At 46.2% G+C, this 23,313-nt stretch overlaps 1 protein-coding gene across 3 annotated transcripts in view; it reads left to right on the top strand.

Moving 5' to 3' along the window:
• Positions 1-23,313, top strand: part of CNNM1 (cyclin and CBS domain divalent metal cation transport mediator 1) — a 53,014-nt gene that overhangs the window by 27,101 nt on the left and 2,600 nt on the right. For 2 of the 3 annotated variants that reach the window (XR_005016886.1, XM_036829296.1), the window contains exons 4-11: positions 1,022-1,191; positions 2,804-2,903; positions 3,256-3,303; positions 6,702-6,764; positions 14,287-14,450; positions 21,265-21,448; positions 21,602-21,751; positions 22,442-22,543. Coding sequence is in view for 2 of the 3 variants with exons in the window: in XM_036829296.1 (XP_036685191.1) it covers positions 1,022-1,191; positions 2,804-2,903; positions 3,256-3,303; positions 6,702-6,764; positions 14,287-14,450; positions 21,265-21,448; positions 21,602-21,751; positions 22,442-22,543 (981 nt within the window). In the remaining variant the exon portion in view is untranslated. The remainder of the gene's footprint in view (positions 1-1,021; positions 1,192-2,803; positions 2,904-3,255; positions 3,304-6,701; positions 6,765-14,286; positions 14,451-21,264; positions 21,449-21,601; positions 21,752-22,441; positions 22,544-23,313) is intronic. The other variant, XM_036829297.1, reaches the window with a different exon arrangement.

Below are 23,313 nucleotides of genomic sequence, written 5' to 3'. Positions count from 1 at the left end.
TCTCTGTATTTCATTTGATTGTAGCATTAAAACTTTTTTAGCCATGTTTACATGGCTTACTTATCCATGTCCAAGTCAGTAGTTGTGGCACATGGGCCTCAGTAGTTGTGGCACACAGGCTTAGTTGCCTACGGCATGTGGTATCTTCCCAGACCAGGGCTCGAACCCCCGTGTCCCCTGCATTGGCAGGCGGATTCTAAGCCACTGCGCCCCAGGGAATGTCACTCTTGTTGCTTTTTGAACAACTTTATTGAGGTATAATTGACATACAAAAAAAACGGTACATATTTAATGTATACAACTTGATGAGCTTAGAGATAAGCATACACCCATGAAACATCATCGTAATCTATGCCATAAACATATCCATCACTTCCAAGAGTTTCCTCCCCACCCTCTTTATTTGTTATATTAGTTTTGCATGTGTGTGTTAACATAAGATCTACCGTCTTAGCAAATTTTTTAACTATACAGGATAGTATGCTCTTAGCTCTATAGGCTGTGCAGTAGATCTCTGGGATTTATTCATCTGGCATAACTGGAACTCTGTACCTTTTGACTAATACCTCCCCATTACCTCCTTCCCCCAGCCCATTCTACTCTCTGCTTCTATGAATTTTACTATTTTAGATTCATCATATAAATGGTATCGTGTAGCATTTGTCCCTCTGTGCCTGGCTTATGTCACTTAGCATAACATCCTCCAGGTTCCTCCATGTTGTCACAAATGGCAGGATTTTCTTCTTTTTTAAGTTTATGTGCAGCTTTAAATAAAATCAAGGAGAAAAATAATAACAAAACTGACATTGCCAAAATGGTGACCTGTTTCTCCTGAGGTGCCAGTGTAGGGACACACATCCCCAGAGGGCCTGAGACACACACGTGGGCTTAAGACCCCCACCCACCCAAGGGAATTGCAGGAATCCTGCTAGCTTGGTGCCCGGGAGCATGAATGGCCCTGGCTGTGCCCACCCTGACTCCTCCCAGCTGCCAATTCCTCCTGCCTCCCGGTCTCCCCTAGAAGTGGAGCCGTTTAAGTCTCTGTACCTCTCGGAGAAGATCCTGCTCCGGCTCCTGAAACATCCCAACGTGATCCAGGAGCTGAAGTGTGATGAGAAGAACAAGAAGGCCCCGGAACACTACCTGTACCAGCGCAACCGCCCTGTGGACTACTTTGTGCTACTTCTGCAGGTGAGTGGGAAAGCCACGGACCCCCCAAGGGCAAGACAGGACCTCTCTAGACTGGAGAGGAATGGCCATGCCTCCTCTGTGCCAGGTTCCAAGGCTCGGCTGGCTGCCCTGGGAGCAAGGCCAATTGGTGTGGGTGTTTGTCCGCGACGCTCAGAGGGGACAGGTGTGGACTGGCTGGCATCCTGGAGTGGTGGGATCTTGATGGCATTTAATCTGACATCAGCGATGTTTGTGGTGGGATGCAGTGGGTACCTCCCAGCAGAGGGGTTCTGCCGCTGAACTTCCAAACCTGCTGCCCTGCAGAATCCCTAACACCTCCTTGTCTCTGCTTGGCCATGCCCGGGAATGCAACTGTGCACTGCCTCCCAAACTTCAGACACTTCTTGTTTCAGGCCCTTCTCTCTGTTGAGCTGAAATCTCACCATCTCTGATTTCCACCCACTGGTCCTTGCTCTGCTCTCTGGAAGCGCACAGAACACATCTGCTCTCTCTACCACACTTCAGCCTTTGCAGTCCCTTAATCTTCTCCTCCTTAAGAAGACTGGGAAGGGAATAAACGAGCAAATGAAAGAGGGAAAGCATCTTCCCGGTACTCACAGGAGTACAGTCACCCTTTGCCCTGGCTGCCTGGAAAGGCCTGTAAGTGTCAGGCATGGTTCCAGCACTAGGTAGTGCTGGTGTCCTGGCCTGGTGCCACCATTAGCTCCGTCCCTATTCCCTGTCTCTTTCCAACAGAATCTGGTGAACCCTAAATACAGTGATTGTCTTAAAATCTTCATTAAACTCACATTGACTTAGAAAGGGCCTCTCTGTTACAGTCCCGCTGCAGCCTGTCTGCTCGGACTCGGTAGTGTGCCTCACGCCCATCCTTCCAGATAGCCTCAATAAAATGCCCTCTCTTCTCCAGAAATGGAGTTGCATTCTTTACTGTTGGAAATGGAGAAGCATCCTGTTACATCGTTTATATAACTCAAGGAACACATCTTATGCCTAACATAAACTTAACCATTTTCAAATAAATCTTGGAGGCGTAAAATGTAGTGGCAAGAGTATAGGTTCAGAAATTGGAAAGATCTAGCTTTAAAGTCTAACTAACCTTGACCAAGTTATTTCACCTCTCTGAGCCTCAGAATTGATTCATCTATAAACCGGGGATAAAAATAGTACAGGCCTCATAGGGTGTGGGCGGACCCATGCAGTGGATTTCAAGCCCATAGGCGCACACTATATGCACAAGCTTCTCACAGAATCAGGCTTTATCTCAGCCAGACTTAGAGGTGGTCTAGTCTCAGACTACACCAGTGGGGCAGTTTACGGAGTTCTGGGCTAGCTGGTGCCTGGACCCGCCTCATGGAAGAGCCATTACAGTCAGCAAGGAAAGCTTGGATGTACATGACTGGATGCTGCTTTATGCACTAAGCAAGTAATTTACCGCCAAGGCCTTCTGAAGTTGGAGTTGCTGTTTCTGAAACATATCCAGACAGAATTCACATTTCCCTGTGAAAAGATTTTAAGTCCACTTATTATCCAAGCAGAAGTGCTTAGGGTCGTAGTCACTAGTAGATCTGGAAGTGCTTGTCCACACCCTTAGTACACTTCCTTCTTTCTCCAGGGTAAAGTGGAGGTGGAGGTTGGTAAGGAAGGCCTTCGCTTCGAGAACGGAGCCTTCACCTACTATGGTGTCCCAGCCATCATGACCACTGCTTGCTCAGGTATTCCAGTTTCCAAGCCATAGTTTATTGGGGAAGCAGTGGGACAGTGGAGAAAATGCATCTGGGTTCAAGTTGTGACTCCCGTTATGGACCCTGGACAAGACCTTTTACCTTCCCGGGCTTTAGATGTGGAAGTACATGGTAGACTGTAACATTACCCAGTGTTAGGGAGGGATAGTGGTAATTTTCAATATGAAAAGACAAGTTTATTTTACCTTTTACACTCCCACCTGATTGCCCTGTTTTTACAGGGTTGATTGGTGCTGTGGGTGGGGTGGAAGAGGGAGAATTCCTTTAAGAAGGTGTGTTTTCTGAATTGCCTCTGAAACACACTGCATCCTTCTGTCCTTAGATAACGATGTGCGGAAGGTTGGAAGTCTGGCTGGATCCTCTGTCCTTCGTATGTATCTCTCAAACCCCTCCCTCATCCTCCCTGCTGTGGTCCTGCCTCAGCCCACTCTGGGGACCTGGACCGAGCACTCTCAGCCTGGGCTAGGGCTAACACAAATGCTGGCAGCCTCTTTGTATGCTCTGCCAGGAACACTGCTTTCTGCCAGGTACCCACGGACCACAGGGGGCTTAGTTTCTGCGTGTCTGGAATGTTTTCTGCTGCTTCTCTGCTCACATGCAAATGACGAATGACGGGGGAGGGAGGTTGTGAGGGGAGGCACCATTTATTGTCACCTGCCAGGGAATGCAGGCAGGTGGTTTGTGTGCTCTGGTGGAGGTTCAGCCTTTCCTTTGCTGCTGTGATAATTCACCCACTGTCCTTTACTTGCAAACCCTAATACGCTATTATTGTGTCTGTGGCAGTTAGTAAGAAGTGACTGCAAGATCTTAGGATGTAAGTCCCAGGCTGGTGCGTATGTTGCTTACCTGCTTCTCTTTCCTCGTTTACCACATGTCAGCTGGTGGAGAAGTGTCTGCAGCTGGCCGTGCATGCTGGTGGGGGCTGTCTTCTGCGCCTTCTGTGCTCCACCTTCTCTCTGTTTCCTGCAAGGTATTGCACTTGCGCTTAGAGGGCATGGCATTTATTGTGATATAAGCGTGATCCAGAAAGCATTATTTCTCTAGATTTCTCTTTGATTCACCGGTCTAAATTTTGCATTGCTTTCAGCTCTTAGTGTTTATGGTGGCCATTTTAATGCCAAAGGGGTGTTTTTTCTCATCATAAAAAAGATTTTACATAGTGCTTTATATTGGGATTTATCAGAGGGACCCAAAGCTTGATATCACAATCCCTGGCACATGAAAAGTAGATACCATTTTAACACAGAGAAACTAAAGAAATGACTTGCTCCAAATCACCCAGCAGGTTGGTGATTTACCTAGATGCATTCCGGTGTCCTGACTAGTTCACACAGCACAATGAAATAGAGATTTGAGATCCATCATGTTCCAGAATGTAATTTCTATGTGGAAATATTGGAACAATTTGCAGTGTAACTTCACATCCTAGCCCAGCAGATGTCTGAAATGAAATTGAAGTAGCTGCCCACACCCAAGGGGTGGTCCAACATGAGTTGAAGGAGAGCTGTAAAATAAAAACTCCTGGTACATTATTATACTCATATAAACCAACAAATCTCAATTAAGGTTGATGAAGGAAGCGTCAGTTCTCAGAACAAGAAGTCTAGATGGGAGAGGGATGGTCAACAGGACCCAGTAAACCTTGGTTCTCTAAAGGAGATTTCCACCATCCATCCCATTGGGGATTGCTCATGGTAGAGTAACTCCTGGGATATGAAATGTTACCTAGACATGTTGGCCCTATTTTGGCTCTTCCACAAGACCAAAAGAGGTGGGAACTCTAGGGGAAAAGAGCTACCTAAAGCTCCCAAGCCCATCTGATTTAGATGACTTTCTTTCTTTTAAAAAAAGTCTTTTAAGTTGTAGGAAGATGTTATCTGGTTTCCTCCTTTCCTTCCTTCCTGCCTCTAGTTCTTTCTATCAAAATCCTTCCATTTTATACGTGAGACACAGTAAACTTGCAACACTAATCTCTCCTTCAAAACTGGTTAACTAAAAAGAAATATTAACCTCTCTTTCCCTCCCCACATTTCTGAGCATCTTTATCAATCTTCAGGAGGAAAAAGAAATTAAATTAGCCTGTAGGGGTATGGAGACATTTTCCATCCTCCCCCCCAAGCCCTCCTTACCTAATACAGCGAAGTGTGAAGAACTCCAAAGACCACCACCACCACCCCCTGCCCCCCCTTGTTCCAGGTCCACTCTCAGCCCAGGTCCAGCCACCCAGCATCTTTCACTGGCCAAGGACCTCACCTGTAGGTTGAGGAAGAGCTTAAGCTGAGACACAAGGCAGTAAACTCTTGTAGGGTCTCAGTCTACCAAACTACCCCTGTCCTTGATGCCAGCCTAGAGCTTTGTCAGCCTTGAGGGTAATAAAGGAGACAATGAGTTTGCCAGAACACTAGCCCTATGACCAATGCCTCAAAGTTGAACTCGAGGTTACAAGTAAGTCCCTCTGGTTTTCCTGTGCAGGGCAAAGGGAACACAGTCAGCACTGTCTCCTTTGTCTTGGTTCTGATTGCCAGGGAACCCAGGAGGACTGTGGTGAGCCTGGCACTCTGGAGGAACGGGGCCTGAGCTCAGCGTGACCAGAACAGATGCCCACAGGGGTGTGCAATTGGAGAGAGAACAAGTCTCCTATCTGCTTGGCTGGGTATACATTTAATTTGTGGCCCAGAAGTGCTAGGATTCTTCTTGAGACAATGGGGTTTCTTATTCCAGTGTGTCTTGTGATACTAGGGGCCTGTTAAAATATTCTTTGACAAAGAATATGATGATTTGACAAAGCAAATGATTATCAGGTAGGTATAAGGCTTTCCCCTCCCCACTCCTTTGTACTATTGGATAATTTCAGGCAAGTCCTCGGGCTCAGCAGCTTAGACTGTGGAAGCCACCTCTTTCAGTGTGCTGTCACCTGCACTCTGACTTCATTTAGCTCCTTGGAAGGGACTCTGGGAATGACCAGATAAGAGAGATGAAAACAGATTCCCACGCAGAGACACTCCTTGATCAGGGTCAGGATCGGGAAAGGACTGGAGTATTGCTACACACTCCACCCCACCCAGGCCCCAGTGATAGCCAGCACCGTTTCAGACTCTGTGGGGAGAGAGAAGGAACAGGGGATAGGAAGAGAGGTTCTTTGGAGCACTTGTACTTGCAAAGAAATGACTCATTTAGTGTATCAAGTTGATTTACATTAAGATTGCTAGAAATGCTGCCCTTCCTGTGTCCCAAGGCTCTAGCCACGCACAGTTCCTCCCCAGCATTATGACCACAGAGGGAGCTCCTAGGAGTCCGAGGCAGGAGACAGCTTCCTCGAGGATGCCCCTAGCAGGAGCAGGTGCTTGCTTTCAGCCCTCCCACAGGTGAGCTGGAGACCTGAGGCAGCTGGGAGAGCCCGGCGGGAATGCAGTGCTGAGCTCCCAGCACATTTGCTGGCTCCAAAAGGCGCCTCAGACAGAACACTGCCCACACACACTCCCTGCTGGGGCGCTGCCTGTTCTTGTCATTGGCAGGTCTGATCCCCTCAGAAATTATTGTGCATCTTTTTGGAAGACCTTCAGCAAAGTCTATTTTATTTTCTTCTTTCTGGAGAGTGACTTTGTGAGAAGATGCAATTTCCATGTTTCCAGAGGCAAGATTCACTTTGGCAGAGAAATGTGATGTTGTGAGGATCTGGGAACAGACTGTCTCACACGCTTTGCTCTTTGTCTCTCTCCTTTTATGTTTATCTTCCCTTACGCAACTCACAAATCCTTGACTCTTTAGTGCCCGTCTCTGTGTCTCGTACCTTCGCCTTCAGCAGAGGGGACTCTCTGGCAGGCTCCCCAGGTAAACATGCATGGGGTCTCGGTCTCCATAGATCCATGGGGTTTGCAAGAGGCCTTTGGTCTCTGTCACTGTCCCACATGAATACTAGTCTCTCCCAGGCTAAGGCATAGCACGTTGCACGGCTAACACTCACTTGTACTCACTGACCAGGCATTGCTGGTTCAATGGTGTCACTTGTGAACTTGGCCCCGAAGGATACATCTGTGTACGTAGATGGAGAAATGGTGGGGTGAGGGATGGTGTGAATTTTTCCTTATCATTTGTCTGACTGCAGAATGGAGGGATAAGGGGTGCAGCAGAAGAAAAATAGGAAGAAACAATGAAAGACTATGCTTTATTCCTATTTTTCCTCCATCTTTTCTTCTATGTGGTCTCTGCCTTTAGCTAACCAACTAACCCCTCATCTTTCTAGTAATGTTACTGTGTAGTGACCATATTCTCTCTAGCTCTGCTCATACAAAGGATGCTATATGTAAAAATTTCAAAACAACTTTTCATCAGGCTTAACCTCTCTTGTTAATTAAAGTTACTGGATTTTTTTTTAATCAGGTAAAGCAGCTCCTCACAGAGCCACACAGTAACTCTAGGATTGAGTAGAATGTAATAAATCTGAACAATCAGTTAAGTGTTTATATTGTTTTCATCCCTAGATGTTGATCTCTTAGGGTCATGGAGCAAGTAATGACCAAACTAAGAATTTGTTTGTTAAGTTACCTTGAAGTTAAAGCACAGCCCAATTTCCCATACCCTCTACATCTGTCTCCCTTATCCCAATGCTTTGGCGATGATTCTGAGGCCCCACCATAGCCTCAGGCATCAAGAATCCAGTTATGTTTCACTGTCTGTATAGTAGACCCTCAACATTCAAAAGGGTCTGTTCTGAGACCTCAAACCCCCAAATCTGCAACTTCAGAACTACTTATGTTGATTTCTACTTTCTCACAAATCACATTTTTCCATCAAAAACCATCTGGTTCCCATGTTTATCTGTACGAGACGACTTAATCACCTTCTCAAATTTCACCAAAGTTTTCTCTCTTACTTAGTGGAGATTTTCCACCAAGAAATAAATTTTTTTCTTGCTTTGTGAGAGCTCATGCCTTCATGATGACTACAGGAGTACTTTCAATGGGAGATGCCAGTCTGGTACCCTCCCCAGCTAAGTGGTCACCCCCACATGCCCGTAAAATTAGAAATGACCACATCATGGACCTTCAAGATCCTTACCATGTGAGGAATCTTGGTGAATGAAGAACGTGCTATGAAGTTTCAGCAGAAAGGAAAGATGTACATTTTTAAAAGATTTTCAACGAAAAGGATCAAAGCATTAAAAAAAAAAAAGAAAAGAAGAAAAGAATGAAAGCATGAGAGCAGGAGTATATTTTTTTTAATTAACCCTCAGTTAACCAGACAACCTAGTTAATTATAACTTCCTACTTAGAAGAAGGTTAGTTCTAGTTCATCACTATTTATTATGAAAATTAAGGTGACTCATTTCTGCTGTGCAGTCCCCCAGGAGGTACTGAGTCTTCCAATCCAACTCTGGCTGGTGCCATGTGCTCCTGAGAGCTCTTTTAACCTTCCCCCTCTTTTCCATGACTGTGTGTGTTCATCCCAATAGGAGGCAGGGGAGAGCAAGGCCAGCTTATTCCCATCCTTGGTTTAACTCTGCAGAGTGGAGCAGTGATGGGCACAGCAGGAGAAAATGAGAGTTGGGAACGTTCTGCTTCTCCTTCGGCTCTTTTCTTCCCACCTTCTGTCTCATCTCTTTCTGTAGCCAACTGCCAAGCTTTCCTAGCGACCGAGTGACATCCCCAGGACCTATAATTTGGTATTTCCGAGTCGCTCTTGGCTTCTGTTCCATATCAGCAGAAGAAGCCTCCGTCATTGGATTTTTATGGAAAGCAGTTCTGGGCACACTCTGGTCCCATACTTGATTTATGATCCAGATGCATTAATTTACATATATTATGTCTTACCCCCATCTTAGATAAACCCTGGAAGTTAGGAATTATTGCTGGGCAACAATAGGTAAGGAAACAGCTCTGAGAAATTAAGCCGTTGGGTCACTGTCAAAGGTGTAGTAAGAAGGTAGAGGGATGAGGACTGGCTTCCAAGTCTCTTAGGTCCTGTTCTAGGCCGGGACCTTGCTGCGCTTCTGAACGTGGGCGTGTTGTGCCCTCTAGAGGGCTGTGACTTGTTTGCATTTTGAAAACATCTGTGCTAATGAACTAAGGTGCTCCCTCTGGGTTGAGGCCGCTGGTCCCTACACCAAATATTGCCACCATTACCCATAGGCAGTTTCCTTCTATTTGAGCCTTATTTGAAATAAGGAGAGCAGAGTGTTGTGTGGATTACCTCCAGAGTGTAGAGTAATTAGCCGGATTTGCAGGTGCTTTCATTTAAAAACGAAACTGCTGAGAGTACACGGCCCCACTGCAGATCTCCCCAGATTCATCCCTTTTTTCTTCTCCCAATGGTGGAGATGATTCCAAGTTCCCCATGACAGTCATTCCACAAAAGCACAAAGGCAGGAGAGAGGTTGCAGGCAAGGGTCCTTTTTCAATGCCTGGTTGTCCATCTGTAATGTACTTTGAGATCAGTGAGGTTAGTTTTTTCCCAGAACATAAAGGGAGTACCTAAAAATAATCTTTTTACTTTGTGAAATGTGGTAAGTGGAAATATTCCTTTGGGTCGGCTCTTGCATAGTAAACATTTGGGAACCATTAAAGCTCCATGTAACGTGAGTGAGTTCATCTGGACTCCTAACTTGGGCTGATTTGCAGAGTTCACATTGTAGCTTTGACAGAGAGCTTTTGGCATTTGGTTGTCTGATGTTGAATATTACCCCAGAACGATGAATTTTAATAATCCTAGTTTGTAATCCTATAAGCCTATGTAATTAAATTCCCCCATCCAGTTTAGAGAACACAGATGCCCCGTGGCACAGTGACAATGACCGAAGTGAGCTGTTCCTCCCCATCCCTCACTGATGCTTTGAAAGATGTAAGCGAGCAGCTGCTGAGCCCTACCTCCTCTCAAATCCCCAGACTGAAAAGGGGAGTGGGATGTTCTTCTGTATCATGGGTCCTGCTCCTGTGATAGAGTTGCGAACGCTCTCCAGACACAGGTGTCATGAGTAAAGCGGAGCTGTGCATAGGTTTTCAGGGCCCCTGCCTATCAGTACACAATGAGGGGAGATTCCATCCAGTCCTAATTGCATTGTAAAATCCTCTTCCTCCCCTTCTCCCACCCCGACCCAATTTTACCCCAGTGTCTTCTCCACCCAACCTCAGTAACTCCAACTTGCCATCCAGGACAGATATCTCTTGCAGACTGACCATGTGAAGTCTGCAGGAATGAGGTCTGCCACACTTCTCCACAGCACTTGGGGGTCTACAGCAGGAAACCCTGCCCTCCCCCAGGGTTGCCCTCCTGCCAGTCTCTCCAGGGCCAGCTTGAGGGTATGACGTAAGAACAAGAGTGGGCAAGGGATATGTCGGAAGCTTGGCCTGGGCCCTGTTGAGGGGTCCTGTGGTCAGTTTCACGCTGATCTGTCGCCTCTTAGACCTCTTTGCACTGTGCTTGGGATTCTCCTCTCTTCACTCCCCCAAGCTGTTCCTCTGTGCTCTTAGGAAATGCCAGGGAGAATTATACAACTTGAACTAGTTTGCCATGCTGCTGGGATCCTCGTCTGTTACTGATTTCTTCTCTTTTTTTTATGAAGAGCATTTCCACTTCCCTTGCTCAGGAACCTCTGAGTGTATGTGCACAATTACCAAAATGCTGAGTCATCAGCATCCTACCTGCTGAGGAATGCAAGGCTCTGGGACACAAAAACATTGATCTTGCACAACACTCAGATGAGCTGGGACTTTCTTTGTCATGAAATGAGGATTCCTTTCTCATTTAAAAATTGCTTTTATATACCCGACCTTTGTAAGACAGTTGTATCTTCTGGTGTTGGGAATCCTTTGGGATTTTATGAATAAAGCTTCAATAGCATTGTTTTTACTTTAAAAGAAAAAAAAAAAAAAGACATGTTTTTCCTCCCAGCACAACAGTGATGTTGCTTGTGTTTGACATGTGGGTCCTTGTGAGTGACAGCAGGGTGACACGCTTGTGCTGGGTGCCAGTGAAGATGAGCGCTTTGGGGAGATCAGGGATGAAGCTGTTTCCTCTGTTTCCAACAGGGAGTAGAGGTGATTCAGGCAGAAGTTGTTTAGTAGATACAATAGAGTTGTGGTTCCCTATCAGCCTCCCTGACCCTATCTTGAATTATGACATAGGGATGAGGATGTAGAACAGCAGATGTGGGGTATGTGAAGCACATGTCCCACCAGGCAAGGTGGAGGATTATCAAGGAGCAATGGTCATTCCTCAGGGTAACTGAAACCACAAACACCTGCTCACACTCTCTTTGTTCCAAACTGAGTTGAGGATAAAACCCACCGGATCAAGGTGTGATTTCCAGACTCTGGTCACATCAAAGAAGCTGCACTCCTGCAGGACTGCCTGCCCCCCTTTTCCACAACAAACAGCCCTGAGGAAACACCACCGACTTACTTAGTCAGTCACCACCTCAGAACAGCCACAGTGGGCCTAGGCAAGCCAGACCTCATCGGTTTGTTTTCAAGGGATCAGGACCAGATGTGAAATGGGTATTTTTCTGCCCAATGTTACTGCTATTTACAGTCACCTTGGTGCTTCACTCTGTTCTCCATGGCACCATCACTGTCCCTCTCGGTCTCTGGTCACTCTGGTGTCACCCAGCGGATAAGTAGGAGACCTGACTCCAGGACCCCCCGTTTCACATGCTCTTATTAGACAGACAGACAGACAGAAGGTCTTGATGCTCCCTGCGGCCTCTTCCTCAAGTTACGGGGCCAAGGCCTGAGGCTTCTTTGTGCCCTTGGATTCTCACTGCACACTATTTAATGCTCCAGTGCATTTCTGGAGTGTTCTTCTACCCACCCCTCACTTCAAGAAGTCAACTTCCCTAAAATGACTTAGGTTGCAGGGGGAAAGCCTTCTGATTCCAGGGTGATTGAGAGCCCTGAAACCTTTTTAAAACAAAATTTAGATTCTAAATAAAAACTCCTTCAGGGATTCTTAGGTGCTGATTTGTTCATTCTGTACTTTTTTATTGAGTGCCTACTCTGGGCCAGGCACTGTGCTAGGTACCAGATGTACAACAATGACCAGAAAAGACAAGGTCTTTGCCCTCATAGAATTTATCATTGAACTGAGTAGACATTACGAATAAATGCAAACATGTAATTAATTAAAACTTGTGAAAAGTGCTTTAAAGGGATGAACAGGGGACAGTGATAGAGGAAAATAGGGGTAATCTTCTTAGGGTGGCCAGACCAGGTCTTCAGAGAAGGCAGTGTTTCAGCTGAGACCTAATGACTGAGAAGTGAGAGCAGGGGTGGGGATGGTGCTAAAATGGGGGGAGGGGAGCAGGGGAAATGGCATCTACTGAGGTGGGTATGCTTACATGGTTGAGGATTCCCAAGGTGGCCAGTGAGCTAGAGCAGAACAAGCAGGAGAGGAGAGGGAGCCCCAAGATGAGATCAGACAGGAAAGCAGGGCTCAAGTCATAGGGGGTTTAGGGGTCACAGCAAGGAGTATGGATTTTATTGAGATTCAACAGGAGGCTGATTTGTGTCTTTAAAATGTGCTTTTGACAGCTGAGGTGAGAACAGATTATGAGATTATAACTGGGGAGACCAGACTGTGGTCCAGGCGAGGGTGATGGTAACTGGGACTTGAGTGGAGACAGAGGTAGAGGCAGATGAGTTTATTATGTCGGGGAAGTGGAGACTTGATGTGGGGCTGACAGATTGGCAGGAGTCACGGGAGACTCCCAGGTTTCTGGTTTAAGTAACAGCATGTATGTGAATGACACTTACTGAGAAGGGGAAGACCGGAGGTGGAACCCTTAATTCTATAATCCGATCAAGGCAGTGATTATTCTGGCTCTAATGAGAAAATGATTCAACCTACTGTCATTTTAGTCTTTCCACTGCTACATGGTTTGCCAGACAACAATAACAGCCTGGCAGCTAAACAGATTGACAGACCTCAAGAAGTCACTCCAAATAGAAGCTAATCATTTTGATGTATGGCAGCATTATCTTAAGAGACAGAATTAAATTCCCAAGGTTCTTCCCTGAAAGAACCAAGGAGCAGAATCTCTGAGGAATCAGACTCTTCATTGGAGCCCCTGAACTGAATCTGTGTTAGGAGAGGCTGACAGCCTCCCATTTCTCTTTTTTTGGGAAGAAATGAAGAGTGGCATCAGCTGGGAAGCAGAGGGGTGGGAGGGGCTTTGCGGTCTCTCATTCAGGGTTACTCTGTGGTGGAGATAATGCTAGGGTCACCTTAAGAACCTCTATTCTCTTCTGTTGATCCTGGGAGGGTAGTTCACACGGTCCATTTTGAAACCAAGTGATGTGGTCTTAATTGAACTTTCCCAAGAAGTGGTTCTTGAAAATGGAAAAAGAAGTCGGCTCTGAACATTTAAGAGGCCTTTGACAGAAGGCCTGGAGGGTTATTCCAGCCTCTGGCCTTTGAGCCTAGAAAGAGCCCTGCCCTAGACCCACCCTTTAGGGGACCTCACTTTGGCCTTCCTCAGCTCCACGCCTCTCTGTGGGGTGAGTAGTTCACAGAGCCAAAGGGATGTACCACCCAGAGCTGTGTTCTTCCTTCTAGACCACGTTTCAGGTATGGGAATCCTGAATTCCCCACCCAAACAGCTCTGGGAGACCGGGCCAGGAAGCCCTAGGGCAGAGCTGGTTCTCCCCCTACAGCCCATTTTCCAGCACAAAACTCTTCAGGAGCCTGATCCGGCCTGCTAGGTTTTTAAGAAGTTATATTTGTCAAAGACAAGGATAGAACATATTTTAACAGTTTATTGATGTGATTTAAATATCTATCCACATGGTTTATGGGCCTCCGCTTGTCCCCGGCCCTGCCAGTGTTGGGGCCTGCGTCATCCCCTCTGAAATGCCTCACCACGGTGAGGGCTGCTTACCTGTGCTGTGACAGGTGGTTTTTAGGGCAAACCTAAGGCCTCAGCCTTTCTAAAGGAAGGTTTGTGAATGGAGTTTATATAAAAGAACTCACCCCAGTAGAGGGTCTCATGGTCTGGGGTAGCAACCCACACTCACAGAAGGGTCCTCATCTCCTGCACGTACCCCAGAACCGAGAAGGGCAGCGGCCCACCCAGCTTCTCGCTGGTGGAGGCCGTGGGGAGCAGGAGGAGCCTGGGCTGAGTGGAGCCGTGAGGCCTTCGGTATTTGCTCCTCGTGAATAGAACAGCCAGGCGTTTTCCTGGGCTCTGATGGGAGGGGAGAGGGCCCGGTCGGCCGCCCGGTGTTGCCATCACCTAAACGTACTGCGAGACCTAGGTAAACGACACCCCTTTCTCTCTCTCCCTCTTTCTGTGCCCCTCTCCTTTCTCCCCACCCCTCCCTCCTTGCCTTTTTCTCCCTCTCCTCTCTCTCACCCTCTGCAGTAAACCGGTCCCCTTCCCGCTGCAGCGGGTTGAACCGCTCCGAGTCTCCGAGCCGTGAGCGCAGCGACTTTGGGGGAAGCAACACCCAGCTGTGCAGTAGCAGCAACAACCTCTACACACCCGACTACTCAGTCCACATCCTCAGCGACGTGCAGTTTGTGAAGGTAGCTCCGCAGGGAGGGCTGTCCCCTCACTCCCAGCCAGCAGCATCCTGTTGCCCCTGTTCCAAGAGAATGCTGCGTGGCACTTGCTCCCTGGCTTTCTAAAGGCCCTGGTTTCGGTTAGCTTTATTCTGTTCATTATTTGTCACCGTTATTGTTCCTTTGTTCGTTTGAACCATGATTGTTCGTTAAGATCTCCTGATCCCCATTTTTCATTGTGGAGAAACTGAGGCACGAAGCGATAGGGAATTAGCTTGCCCGAGACAAGCTGCCGGCAGAACTGTTTCCTTTGGATGCCCCGCCATTGGCACCAGGTTGATTTTGTTTATTCAAGATAAATTTGCAGGTGATTAATAAACCAAGGGTATAGAAGAAACCATGCTATGATTTTACATGTGGATAAGATTTTACGTATTACGTAATATTTAAAGTCTAAAACACAATTCAGCCTGTATGTTAGCTGAAAATATTTTGTTGTTGAAAATATTATTATACCCCCTTGCTGTCACTGAGCTATTTGAAGAGAGCCGCTTTGCAAGTGCAGTAGAGAGAGGCAGCAGTGCTTGTCGCCTTGTAATTAAGGAGGAGAGCTGTTTCTTCATACCCCTCATTGAGATTGGTAGTGGACAGAAACATTCTAAGATTCCCTCCTTTCTCTTGCTTTGATAGGTTTTATTTTGTTTGTTTTGTTTGCTAGCATTCCACAAACCATTACACACTTGGCCTGAGATCAGAAGGGAACCCATTTACCCGAGTCCAACTAAACACCCAACGCACTCACTTGGTAACAGTCATCCCAGTTGCAGGCTGGGTGAGAGGTGTATGGAAATCACAAAGGTGGGAGGAGGTCCTTTCCTTCTGTTCAGAACACTGACCCTGATTATTTGAGGGTGGTGTGTGCTGGCTGGCTTTCTATGTTCCAGAACTCTGCAAACACCCTGAACTAAAACTCAAGAGCGCTGAGAAAAGTAACCGTGGAGAAGAGGGGTCACTCCTGGGGGGTGGGCTGGGACAATGACTGTTAGTGGGGTGCTGTGTGCCATGCACTTTAAGTCCTTGAACGAATTTCCCACTGAGTCCTACAGCCACCTTAACAGGTAGGTACTGTGTCATCCCCACTTTATAGACGACGTGGGAGCTTGAGGAGTATAAGGTCACGAGGCTGGGACGTGGCAGAGCCAAACTTCAGATTGAGTCTCTGTCTCCAGAGTCCAAGCCTTCGAGTCCTTGGGCTTTGGGGAGAGTTTAGTGAAATCGGAGCTGACAGAGCCCGGGAGAAGTGCTTTAGGCGCTAACCCAACAACACGCACGGTGTGTATGACTGTGGACACTTAACTAGTCTATTGTGGCAGTGAGAATGAACCTCAGAAAACCGCAGCCCACGATTCTCCTCCCTCTTGCTTCCAGCCCTGAAGCCCTCTCATTGCAGACCTTCCTCAGAAGTGGAGGTAGGAAAAAATGGGAGAAGCGAAATTCTGCTATACTAACTCTTAGTGGTTTGTAGTACTGGGCACATGGTTTGTGGGAAAAGAAACTGAATGTCGCTATATGAGTCAGTGGTTCAACAGATATTTACTGACTACCTGCTCGTGCTTGGCACTGTATAGGCATCAGCGAGATACCATGGTGAACAAGACGGCAAGCTCCTACCTTTCTAGAGCTTCCATGCTCATAGGGGGAGAAAGATGATAAACAAGTAACTACATAAATAACCTAGGTAATTTAGGGGAGTGATGAAGGCTATGAAGGAAATAAACTGGATCATGGGATAAACAGTGATTGGGCAGAGTTGGCAAGGAGGCTGCTTTAGAAATGGTTATCAGAGCAGGCTGAGAGAGCAAGTCTCTTTTGTTGAGACCTGGAAGGGGATGTGGAGAGAATGTTCAAGATAGAAACAACAGAGGCAGGAAAGAGCTTGGTGGTCCGAGGAGGATCTTTGTTCTGGCGCATTATGCGCAAAGACGAGGCCGATGTGAGTTGGGAATGGAGCGCTGGCAGCAGTGTTGCCTGGAATCTTCAGGCCAGAGTATGGTGTCTGGATTCTGTTTTAAGTGCATTGGGAATTTTTGTTAAGTTTGTTTCTCAGGTCTTTCCATTTGTCTTAGTCTATTTGGGCTGCTATAACAATTACCATCAACTGGGTGGCTTAAACCACAAACATTTATTTCTCACAGTTCTGGAGGCTGGATCTCCAAGTTCAAGGTGCTGGCAGATCCAGGTGGTTTCTGGTCTGGTGAGAGCCCACTTCTTGGTTTGAAAATGGCTGTCTTCTCTTTGTATCCTCATATGGCGGGGAGGAGAGAGAGAGGAAGAAGGCTCTCTTCTTATAAGGACACTAATCCCATTCGTGAAGTCCCCCCCTCCTCATGACCTAATTACCCCCACCTCCTAATGCTATCACCTTGGGGGTTAGCATTTCAGCATATGAATTTTGGAGGGGACACAAACATTCAGTCCATAACACCATTTATATCTTAAGTTGAGAAAATCCATATGAGGCTTTGGGGAGAAAAGTGAATGAGATTTTGAGGAGTGGTGTTTAATGAGCAACTGTGATGAGCCCAGGGTTTTTTGAAACACCTCTGGGAGTGCATAGATTGGAGAGCACTTTCAGGAGATGGATCTGGCAACTCCTCAAAGAGGAATGTGTTAGGATGAATACCTAACACTAAGATTGTAAGGATTTTCCTAAAACTTACAGTTGATCTCATATATCCACCCCTAAAACATAAGGAAAGAGAACATTCTATAAATAACAAGGAGCATAAAAGGCAAGTCTCTTTCCTGACATGAGCCAGTGAGGTGTTGAGAACTCCCAGTCTGAGGTCAATTCTCAGGTGCACGTGTCGTCCTTTATCTCAGGCCAGAGGACCTTGCTGTGACTAGGGCAGCCGAGCATCACAGCACATGGTCCGTTTTTCTACCTAGATATTTTGAAATTGAGAAAACTACATGTCAAAAGTAGAGGTTGAGGGGAGGACAGAAACAGTTAAAGCATAATTCAGAAACCTCTTTCAACTTTCAACTGGCTCTAGTCTCTTAAAAACTTCAGTTGCAATGGGTTGTTCTACAGAAGGGGACGTTGTGAGTTCAAGCTCTTGTTTAACACAAGGGTTTGATTTTCTCTTTTGTTTTTTAATGTAAGTTATCAATAAGATGATACAGTCAACTGACGCTGAGATTTTTTTCCTCCTGACTGAATGGACTTTTAGGGCCATGTTCAGGCTGCTCTTTTACTCACCTCCTCAAACCCATCTTTTTTTAACATGAAGAGAGTTTTTGAGGAAGCTCAAGGGGTGATTTCACTGGCCAAAGCCCCTGTGACTGTCTGCAAGGGCTTTTCCTGTCCAACAGACTAAGTTCTAGAACTGTTCATTAAGTCCAGGAGTAATTTGAGTTCAAGATAAAATTAGAAAGAAAGGTGTATCCAGCGAGTATCTGGGAAAGGTATTAAAGCCATGATTAATAGTAGTTAATAAGTTATGAAGGTACCAAAGAATCCTTATGAATTTTTAAAATGTATTCTGTAAGTATCATTTTTAAATTAAGAATATTTGGCAGATGTCGTATAGACTGAATTGTGTAACCGTGGCCAAGATGCCCCATCACCACCTGGTGGCAGAATCTCTAAATTGCAGAATCGTGTTTTGAGGGATGAATAAACCACCTGAAAGTTGAAAATGTAAACAGAACATCATAAAATGATTGGAAACATCACAGTGGCTGAAAGGTTAACTTCTGGACACATTGACTGCTAAGTCAAAATGTCCCAAAGGCTACCCTTAACTCCTATTAGTTTCAAGATAAACAGGTCTCCATTTCCTATGTAATTTAGAGGATGCTTGAGTTCTTAACTGGCCAGAGTATAAGGCAACTTTAACTCAAGCTATTGTTAAGAAATGGTTGTAGCTACAGTAATGAAAAAAAGAGTGAGAACATATTGTCTTTTGAACAGTGGTTAGATTCCCTCAATGCCAATCAGTAAGTATTTGTTGAGCATTAAGGCTGGTTCTAGGTACCATGACCAATACTCAAGAAATACAGTTGGGGAGAAGAAACGTAAGTCAAATGACAGTAAGCAATGCAGGGTAGTATCTAATTGATTACAAAATCATATGGCACTTTATTTTAAGCACTAATTTGGCTGGAGAATGTACTGGACCTTTAAGAATTAGGAAAGAATAAGAGGAGAGTGAAGGCCATGCCAAGAGCGAGGAGCAGGGAACACTGATAAATAGGGGTATGGAAGGCAAGTGAACATGGCGCATTCAAGGAATGTGAAAGAGGAGCTGAGCTGGACCAGTGGTTCTGACTGGCAAGCAGTGGGACACTATGGCCATGCAAGGCTGTTATTATCAAAACTGGGCAGAGCCGTTTAGTTGATCTGCTGGACCGTCACTGACTGATACAGTAGCCAGTTGCCACATGTGACTGTTGAGCGCATGAAATGTGGCTCATCCAAATTGATGTTTGGTAAAATGTAAAATAATGGTTTGGCCAAAAAGTTCATTCGTTTAGTGACAACGTTGTTCAATAAAGTTCTTCGTGATAATGAAAAATGTGTCTTTTAGTCGCACTTAAAACGAAACAAACTTTTTGGCCAACCCAATACATATTGAATTCCAAAGACTTGGTACAAAGATGAATGTAAGATTCCTTATTAATTATTTTATATTGGTGACATGTTGAAGTGAAGTTATTTTGGATACATTGGGTCAAATGAAATATATGTATTATTAAAATTAATTTCACATGTTTGTTTTTACCTTTTAAAAATGTGACAACTAGAGAATTTTAATTTACCTATGTGACTCACATTATTTTTCTCTTGGACAGTACTGTAGTACATAGAAAAGGCTTCATAGGTGAACAAGGGGAGGGAACTGACAAAAAGTGATGCTTGAATCTAGAAGTGCAGCTGGGGAGATTCCCTGAATACATTTCCAGAGAGGTGCCTTCTCAAATTTCTTTTAAGGTGACACATTGACATGGTATTTGTGATATTTTTTTTAGCTTAAAAAGAGGAAGCAGTGTGAAAGCAAGGCTGTGAGATGCCTAGAGCAGGTAACCAATGGGCAGTGCCTTTATCTTGAATAGGCAGTGTGTTTCACACCATATTTTCTAGGCGAAGGGTCTTCTTTAACTAAACTGGAAGCCAAATCTAAACTAACTAGTTAAAAGAACCCAAACAATAATATCAAGTGCTTTGTCGGGCTTATGAAGTGTCATTTAGGAAATTTTCCTGTTCAAGCCAGGAGAACCTGCAAGACTCCAAAGAAAGCTTCACCTTTAGAAACCCGTGGGCACATTAGAAAATTGAGTTTTGATGATAACCTTGGCTCAGACCATATGCCAGCTTCTCTTCAGTCATCTGATGCCTATGGACCCCCCAAAAACACAGCAGTTTTGGGGGGACCTCCCCTAAAGTGTTGTGAAAGGCAGCCTCCATGGGCATGTGAAAGGCAGCCTAATGCAGCCAGGTGTGTTTGCAGTGTACAGAGCTGAGCTCAGATGATTTCCCCTGGAGAGCAAGAGCAAAGGCCCTTTAAAGTGAAATGCCCAGATTGCAAGGGGCGCCATTATCAGACCCTGGAGTTTCCCCTCTGAGAACTTGGAGTTCCACATTCCCACTTCATCTTCCATCTTCCTGGCCCCAAAGAATGAATAGCACTTTCCCAGGCAGAACACACATCACATGGCTGGGACTCTGAAGTCTTGCTAACTGTCAGACCTTGGGCAAGTCCCTCATCTTTCTGGACCTCATTTTCTTATTTGTAAAATGGGCATCACGAGACCTCTCATGCCTACCCCATGCAGTCATGTGACCAAAGGAGATAACACATTCCTAAGTGCTCTGTGAGCCATAATGCACTGTATCCTCATATCCCAACATCTGTCTGCAAAAGCAAGCTCTCCTGGGTAACATTAGCACTAGAGCTTTCACCAGTGTCTGAAAATCTAATCATCAGTTCCATCTCTTTCGGATATTTGTAGAACTTTCAGTAATATATAGGGTTTCCAAAAATAAAGAAATAACCCAACGATGTTTTAAATAAAAAATTGAAAAGAAATTGCAAACCAATTTCATGAAAACGCTATCAGGAATGAGTTTGTTACTGCAAGTAAATAAATTTATTTGTGAGCTTCCTGGTCATAAAAGGAAAAAGGAGAAACCTAGTGGATATTTGAGTTCTCATCCAATATAAGAAAGTATATAATTCATCTAGAGAAAGGAGCTTATTCCTGGCACTAATTTCATGAAGGATTTATCAGATGGATTCCTATATGACTATGGAAGGCATCAGAAAAAAATAATAGTAATAAATTGGCTTCATCGGTGGTTTTGCCAGAGTTTATGTTCTTCATTTGGAGGTTTCTTATTTCAGCCCTTGACACAAGCTGGGGGTCTTGCTCTTGCCGAGTCCCCACTGACTGCCCGTTAGGAAGAGGGTCCTTGGCAACAGTATAAGCCTGTGTTTTAAACCTCTCAGTGGGCAACCACCCTGCTAACTGAAGATGCCCTCCATCCTCTCCTGGGTCTCAGGAGAAGGCTTGGCTCCACTAGGTGCAAGAGTCCAGAGCCAATAAAAATGAACAGAGGGAACTCCGGTGGCAAACAAGCAAAAGGGTCCCCTAATTGTCCCTTAACTGCTGGGCTGCTACAACTTGGGTAAGGCCCCGAGATCATGGATCCCGGGCCACCAAGGCCGGGGGTTCCCAAGCACCTTAGTGGGGCTGCTTCTGAGCTCAGGGAGGCAGACTACATCCAGGGAGGGCTCTGCCCAGCTCCTCCAGAGCTCCCGCCCCTTCCTTCCAGATCACGCGGCAGCAGTACCAGAATGCGCTCACCGCCTGCCACATGGACAGCACACCCCAGTCCCCCGACATGGAGGCCTTCACTGACGGGGACTGCACCAAGGCCCCCATGACCCGGGGCACACCCCAGACCCCCAAGGATGACCCTGCCATCACCCTCCTGAGCAACAGGAACAGCCTGCCGTGTAAGTCAGTTGGGAGGATGCTGGGCCGGGCTACCGTGGGGTAGGGACGGCCCTGCCTTCCTCCTCAGCCCTGCCCGGAGCTGCCATCTTGTCCTCATGGGGCCCCAGGTCTTCTACAAAGCAGGGAGGTGACGCACGCACTGTCCTCCCCAGGCAGCCGTTCAGATGGGCTGAGAAGCCCTGGTGAGGTCATGTACCTGAGGATGGAGGAGATGGCCTTCACCCAGGAGGAGATGACAGACTTCGAGGAGCAGAGCACACAGCAACTCTCACTGTCTCCTGCAGCTGTTCCCATGAGAGCAGGTCAGGGAGGGAAACTGGGCCCTGCAGGAACAAGTGGGGGTGGGTGTCAAGGCCACCAGGTGCTGGGATGGCCCAGGGTGAGCCATGTGAGGGAAGTCTGGGACCCCTGTCCCCATGTAAAACTTCCCACCTCCTTATCCCACCAGGGATAGGGAAACTAAGGCTTACTGTGCACCTACCATGCGTCAGACCCATCTTAATCCATTCTCCTAGGAAAACAGTGTGTAGGACACTGTTAGCTAGGTTTCCACCTGGATTCAGATCCTGGCTTCTCCACTTAGGAGCTCTGCAAGTTTAGGCAAGTTACTTTAACCTAAGACTAGGTTTCCTTATCTTAATAGATATATTTCCTTATATTAGTAGATATAAATCACAGTGGCTAGCTCATGAAGTAGCTTTGAGCATAAATGAGATAACGTTTACAGGAGGGCACATCATAGTACTTGGTACCATGCTCCCTAAATGTTAGGTATCAATAGTTATTATTAGGCCTAATTTACAGATTAGGAAACTGAGGTCAGCCATCACTCTTACTGACAAGGCTCGTCCCTTCCTTTGGGCCCCAGAATCTAGCTAGTAAGCTGGTTTTGAACTTTCACTTGCTGAGGAACATCAACCAAAACACCCTACCTGGATCCCTGGGTGTGTAGGTGGAAAGGCTTGTGTTCTTTCTTCTTTCCTTTCTCTCAGCATCAGATAGTGAAAGTTGTCATATCAACCTGGACACAGAGACCAGCCGCTGCAGCAGCAGCTTTGAGGAAACCATGGGCCAGAAGTTGCTGAGAACCTTGAGTGAGTAGCTCTTCACCCAGATGAAAACGGCCCACCAGCTGGTTAGTACAAAAAACATGTCAGGATCTTATTCCTGGAGGAGGAACCATTGACTCCTGTTGGGAACCCTAATGAGGTACAATTGTGGAAACCCATAAAAGGGCTCAGGCGGTACTGCACCTTTGATACTTTGGGGAACTGTCCCACTTAGTTGGTGGTCGTCTAGGACAGGAGTCTGCAAACCATGGCCACAGATCAAATCCTGACCTCCCTCCCCTGCCCATTCCTGTAAAAAATAAAGACTTACTGGATCATAGAACCCCCTTGTTATTGATGGCCACAATGGCAGAGTTGAGTAGTTGCAACAGGGACCAAATGGCCTGCAAAACCTAAAATATTTACAATCTGGTCCTTTAAGGAAAGAATTGGTGTTTGGGACACTCAATAAAAAGGAAAGCAATATCCTCCATGGAAGGAAGTCCATGGCAGAGAGAACAAGGTGAAAAATACTCCTTCCTAAAAACAATGGACCTGGGAACAGAGTGCCCTTCCATCCTTGAGGGCAGTTATATAATTACCCCCATGTACCCCAGTGCAGAAGGGAGGTTGCCTCTGATCTAGAGAATGTAGGTCCCTGGGGGGCGGGGGGGGGGGTGCTCCCAACTACACCCACCACCCCTGGCTCAGGGACATCAAAGTCTGTGAGACCAGTCCTCTCTCAGAGGGTGTCTGGCAGTCATTTGAGCTGGGGATGGGGAGGCGTGATCCTGAGGCATTATGTGGGCTTTGCT

This window comes from Balaenoptera musculus, chromosome 16, assembly GCF_009873245.2.
Source record: "Balaenoptera musculus isolate JJ_BM4_2016_0621 chromosome 16, mBalMus1.pri.v3, whole genome shotgun sequence".
NCBI lineage: Eukaryota > Metazoa > Chordata > Mammalia > Artiodactyla > Balaenopteridae > Balaenoptera > Balaenoptera musculus.
Note: the sequence above shows the minus strand (reverse complement) of the source record. Positions and strands in the feature narration are given on the sequence as shown.